The sequence below is a fragment of the Oncorhynchus gorbuscha genome, linkage group LG14 (assembly GCF_021184085.1).
Source record: "Oncorhynchus gorbuscha isolate QuinsamMale2020 ecotype Even-year linkage group LG14, OgorEven_v1.0, whole genome shotgun sequence".
NCBI lineage: Eukaryota > Metazoa > Chordata > Actinopteri > Salmoniformes > Salmonidae > Oncorhynchus > Oncorhynchus gorbuscha.
The window spans coordinates 2,280,030-2,286,086 of record NC_060186.1 but is presented as its reverse complement, the minus strand read 5'-3'; the positions used below and the strand labels follow the sequence as shown (position 1 = coordinate 2,286,086).

Below are 6,057 nucleotides of genomic sequence, written 5' to 3'. Positions count from 1 at the left end.
GTAGAAGAACACCTCAGTCCCATCAGCCAACATAAGGCTAGGTAGAAGAACACCTCAGTCCCATCAGCCAACATAAGGCTAGGTAGAAGGACACCTCAGTCCCATCAGCCAACATAAGGCTAGGTAGAAGGACACCTCAGTCCCATCAGCCAACATAAGGCTAGGTAGAAGGACACCTCAGTCCCATCAGCCAACATAAGGCTAGGTAGAAGGACACCTCAGTCCCATCAGCCAACATAAGGCTAGGTAGAAGGACACCTCAGTCCCATCAGCCAACATAAGGCTAGGTAGAAGAACACCAGTCCCATAAGGCTAGGTAGAAGGACACCTCAGTCCCATCAGCCAACATAAGGCTAGGTAGAAGGACACCAGTCCCATCAGCCAACATAAGGCTAGGAAGGACACCTCAGTCCCATCAGCCAACATAAGGCTAAGGACACCTCAGTCCCATCAGCCAACATAAGGCTAGGTAGAAGGACACCTCAGTCCCATCAGCCAACATAAGGCTAGGTAGAAGGACACCTCAGTCCCATCAGCCAACATAAGGCTAGGTAGAAGAACACCTCAGTCCCATCAGCCAACATAAGGCTAGGTAGAAGAACACCTCAGTCCCATCAGCCAACATAAGGCTAGGTAGAAGGACACCTCAGTCCCATCAGCCAACATAAGGCTATCCCATCAGGCTAGGTAGAAGGACACCTCAGTCCCATCAGCCAACATAAGGCTAGGTAGAAGGACACCTCAGTCCCATCAGCCAACATAAGGCTAGGTAGAAGGACACCTCAGTCCCATCAGCCAACATAAGGCTAGGTAGAAGGACACCTCAGTCCCATCAGCCAACATAAGGCTAGGTAGAAGGACACCTCAGTCCCATCAGCCAACATAAGGCTAGGTAGAAGGACACCTCAGTCCCATCAGCCAACATAAGGCTAGGTAGAAGGACACCTCAGTCCCATCAGCCAACATAAGGCTAGGTAGAAGAACACCTCAGTCCCATCAGCCAACATAAGGCTAGGTAGAAGAACACCTCAGTCCCATCAGCCAACATAAGGCTAGGTAGAAGGACACCTCAGTCCCATCAGCCAACATAAGGCTAGGTAGAAGGACACCTCAGTCCCATCAGCCAACATAAGGCTAGGTAGAAGGACACCTCAGTCCCATCAGCCAACATAAGGCTAGGTAGAAGGACACCTCAGTCCCATCAGCCAACATAAGGCTAGGCCAACATAAGGCTAGGTAGAAGGACACCTCAGTCCCATCAGCCAACATAAGGCTAGGTAGAAGGACACCTCAGTCCCATCAGCCAACATAAGGCTAGGTAGAAGAACACCAGTCCCATAATATAATAATATATAATATATGCCATTTAGCAGACGCTTTTATCCAAAGCGACTTACAGTCATGTGTGCATACATTCTACGTATGGGTGGTCCCGAGGATTGAACCCACTTCCCTGGCGTTACAAGCGCCATGCTCTACCAACTGAGCTACAGGACCACCTAGGTAGAAGGACACCTCAGTCCCATCAGCCAACATAAGGCTAGGTAGAAGAACACCAGTCCCATAAGGCTAGGTAGAAGGACACCTCAGTCCCATCAGCCAACATAAGGCTAGGTAGAAGGACACCTCAGTCCCATCAGCCAACATAAGGCTAGGTAGAAGGACACCTCAGTCCCATCAGCCAACATAAGGCTAGGTAGAAGAACACCTCAGTCCCATCAGCCAACATAAGGCTAGGTAGAAGGACACCTCAGTCCCATAAGGCTAGGTAGAAGGACACCTCAGTCCCATCAGCCAACATAAGGCTAGGTAGAAGGACACCTCATTTTAAATCCCTCAATATAAATATCCTAATTTGACTTTATCTGATAAAATATAATTTCCTTTTATTCCACAACATTTCACGAAGGAACCCATCAACAATCCTTCATTGTTCACTTCACACCGCACTCAAAAAAAGGCACAGTTTTTTTCTTAAGTGTTTTTTTTTTCCATTCCTATTCATCATCTACCTGCATCTTCATCATAGCCTGGTCTCAGATCAGTTGGTGTTCTAGCCAACGCCATGCAACACAAACAGTTTGGCGTGCATTGAGGCTGAGTAACAAGGAGCTGGCGTGATGGCACATACAGACTGGAACTCAGGCTATATTCAGCTCACTCTTTCCCCCCCCCATCAGGAAAAAAGAAAGTGAAGGACAAACAGGAACAGGAAATGTCACAGATCACCACCAGGTTGAAGGAATTATATCACATCCAAGATCTATTTTAAAGACCAGAGGCCGAGGCACCGGAAACTAAATGTACTACTTTATGTAACACAGTAAATACAAGATGTTACGTAACTGTACAATAGTGTCTTCTCTGCAGACTGCAGTCATTAACAATATGTATTTGGGTACTTTTTTATCAAACATCATTTTGGTGTTTTTCACTGTATGAGAAGATCCATGAGGAGAAACAGAGACCTACATTTTGGGATGACAAGTGTACGATCGTGATTTATTCTCCGATCTGTCTGTAATCCCTGCATTCCCTCAACCCTGTTCTATTGGTTGCACAGTGACCTATATTTCTCTCATCCACATAAGGGTCTTCTGTTAGGTAATAATAGCAGTGTTTTTTTTTGTTTTTGTTTTTTAAATCCAGAGTTCCGGCAATAGGATGTCAAACACGTCGCATATCAAGGCCACACCCATCTGATTACGCATACCAAGGCCACACCCATCTGATTACACATATCAAGGCCACACCCATCTGATTACGCATATCAAGGCCACACCCATCTGATTACGCATACCAAGGCCACACCCATCTGATTCCACAGCTACACATTCCTTCATAGCACCTTGGAGCAGACTGTCTCATCATGATTGATCGAAACAATATCACATTTATATTCACTTTTTTGAAGCTTCGTTCATTTCTGGGTGACAAATTGGCAAGGCTGACACTGTATGGATTCCATCAGTCAAGACTGTCAGTACACATGTTGACAGACAGACAGACAGACAGACAGACAGACAGACAGACAGACAGACAGACAGACAGACAGACAGACAGACAGACAGACAGACAGACAGACAGACAGACAGACAGACAGACAGACAGACAGACAGACAGACAGACTGTCTGTACACATGTTGACAGACAGACAGACTGTCAGTACACATGTTGACAGACAGACAGACAGACAGACAGACAGACAGACAGACAGACAGACAGACAGACAGACAGACAGACAGACAGACAGACAGACAGACAGACAGACAGACAGACAGACAGACAGACATTATAATAAAGAGGTTGCTCTATAGCTGCCTGCTCTATCTCATATCATCATAATATATAATATAATATATGCCATTTAGCAGACGCTTTTATCCAAAGCGACTTACAGTCATGTGTGCATACATTCTACGTATGGGTGGTCCCGGGGATCGAACCCACTACCCTGGCGTTACAAGCGCCATGCTCTACCAACTGAGCTACAGAAGGACCATTGTCCTGCTACTTCAAAGCACACAGTAAAATACACATAGTGATGTCAAATTCTTTAAGAAATATCAATTGATTTATATTGATAACATGAAATATTCCCCCCAAAATAGTTTAGGAAATGAGAGGACATGATTAAACATTAGAATCATTACGAATACCACAATTACACACTCATTAGGTATCTATATTACCACAAGGTTTCCATCTATTCATTGATTAGGAAATGCTATTTGGAAGATTCACAGATTGAGAGACGAGACTTCACCAATGTAAAACATGACTTTACATCGACATTGACACCATATCCAAGACTCCCATTTCAAAACGACAATTGTTGGCCAGTGGCCAGGTCTGCCAGGTTGGCCAGTGGCCAGGTCTGCCAGGTTGGCCAGTGGCCAGGTCTGCCAGATTGGCCAGTGGCCAGGTCTGCCAGGTTGGCCAGTGGCCAGGTCTGCCAGATTGGCCAGTGGCCAGGTTGGCCAGTGGCCAGGTCTGCCAGGTTGGCCAGTGGCCAGGTCTGCCAGATTGGCCAGTGGCCAGGTCTGCCAGATTGGCCAGTGGCCAGGTCTGCCAGGTTGGCCAGTGGCCAGGTCTGCCAGGTTGGCCAGTAGCCAGGTCTGCCAAGTCTTAAAGCAGGTGTAGTTGATGCATAATGATTCTGTAGCACCTGTTGTTATCAAATGTTTACATCTGAATAAATGACAAAATCGTCAATAAGGCTGTCGTTGATTGACACCTGTGGGGTGTGCATCCTCATTGGCACCCTATTCTCTATATAGTGCACTCCCTTTGATCAGAACCCTATGAACCCTGGTCAAAAGTAATGCACTGTATAGGGCATAGGGTGCCGTTTAAGGGCGTATCCCTGTCCCTCAAAATTCTTCCTTCAGCATCACTCATGTGCCTTCCACCCTCCAGGGGGATCAAATAAAAATGCAGGCCGTTTTAGGTCTAGGTAGTGACGGCCAGGGTGAGATCCAAGCCGGGCCTATGACTGCGTGGTAACCGCCAGGGTGTTGACATATCCATGGGGACACATATCGTTCTCCGAGACACAGTGAGAGAACTGCGCCGGGTTGCTTCCCTCAGCGAACCTCCTGACTCGCCGCACTGTCAAACACTGTTCTATCAGCTCCAGACACTTACAGGCCAGGAAGAACATGTTCTTGAACATGAACACTGAGACGGGCATCTTGTGAACATACACCTGGAAACACCGCACCACCAGAAGTGGGGCGTTGACCAACACACCGACCAGGAACCGAGCCCAGACCCAGCGACAGCGCATCTCGGAGGCTGTCAACTCGTATAACCACACCACTGGGACGCCCAGGGCGATGAAATACACCGAGATGACCGTGTATTTTAAATAGACCGTCGGTATCTCGTTGTTCAGAAACAACTCCACCAGGGTAAAACAGTCTGCGAGGTCCAGACAGGTGGTTATGAAGCAGCTTTGGGACCGGTGGCGCGTCGCTCCGTTCTGGTCCTCGGTGATAGAATTGACGAGACAGTAGAGTAACGGGACGGAGAGCAACGTGATAATCTTAAATCCGGTTACACCGAACGGAACTTTGAGCGCGATGAGATCTAATATCGAAGTCTCTAGAATGAGGACTATTTTAGGGGTGCAGGCGATCACGTAGATTAACCAGGCCAGGTAGGCGTAGGTAAACTCGCCGAGGTTACAGCCGAATATAGAGTTATTTTGGTGGAACCCACACGCCCGCTCTCTCTTGCTCCTGGCGTTCTTCATGAAGAAGATCCCCCAGCCAGAGATCACCACCAGATCCGTGGCGATCCACGAACACCAGTACAGATCCGTGAAGATAATGAGGTAGAAATCTAGAATGCCTCCTTGGAATATCAGAATGAGGAAACACAGGATCTTGTAGAGAACGTTCCTCTTGGACCTCTGGCCGAACAAGGGAGCGGTCTGCATGAATTCCTCAGAGGTCATGATATAGGCGCCTGTAATAGCGGAGGATAATCCGGATACCAGCGGCTTGATGGAGCTCTCGTCTGGGTTGATGCTGCCCGCGGACGTCTGTGTGTCCCTCCTGGACGAGGCGCTACGTATGAACAGCTGTCCGACTCCGTAGTCCGGGGCGAATGAAACCGGTGAGTCCGGGAAGATCACAGCTGCTTGGGGATGGGGATAGCTGGAGCTGGCCTTGGGATTGTCGGCGGCACCAATTTCTGCTATCATTGTATGCATGTATTTGCGCGTTCGCTTCCCTTTCTCTCCTCTCTTCTCTTTCTTCCCTGGTTTGGTAGCGATAGATGCTTTTTGCACAGAGTTTCTAAACCCAGAGGCGCAATATCGCGATACTTCCGGGAACAAGCCAGTGTTGAGGGCTTGAGGAGTCAACGAGAGACGTGAAAAATTCTTCCTTAGTTAACTTTCTCAAAATCTAAAGGCACAACCTATATTCGAGCCAATGTCTTAAGTAGTTGAACGTGTGGTCACTCCAACTTCGTGAAAGTGACAAACTGACACGTTTTAATTTTCCTTAAAAAAAGGACTTTATATTGAAGGAGTGCGTTGAATTTGAC

The 6,057-nt window shown here is 47.6% G+C and overlaps 1 protein-coding gene across 1 annotated transcript; it reads right to left on the bottom strand.

The window, feature by feature from the left end:
* Positions 1-3,976: 3,976 nt before the first annotated feature.
* Positions 3,977-5,774, bottom strand: tmem121b (transmembrane protein 121B). The gene has a single exon (XM_046299511.1). The coding sequence runs from the start codon at positions 5,717-5,719 to the stop codon at positions 4,490-4,492; it is 1,230 nt and encodes a 409-aa protein (XP_046155467.1). The 5' UTR covers positions 5,720-5,774; the 3' UTR covers positions 3,977-4,489.
* Positions 5,775-6,057: the final 283 nt, after the last annotated feature.

Bases quoted from the DNA above. Each gene is read 5' to 3' on its own strand.
- tmem121b (XM_046299511.1), bottom strand. From the start codon at position 5,719: ATGCATACAATGATAGCAGAAATTGGTGCCGCCGACAATCCCAAGGCC.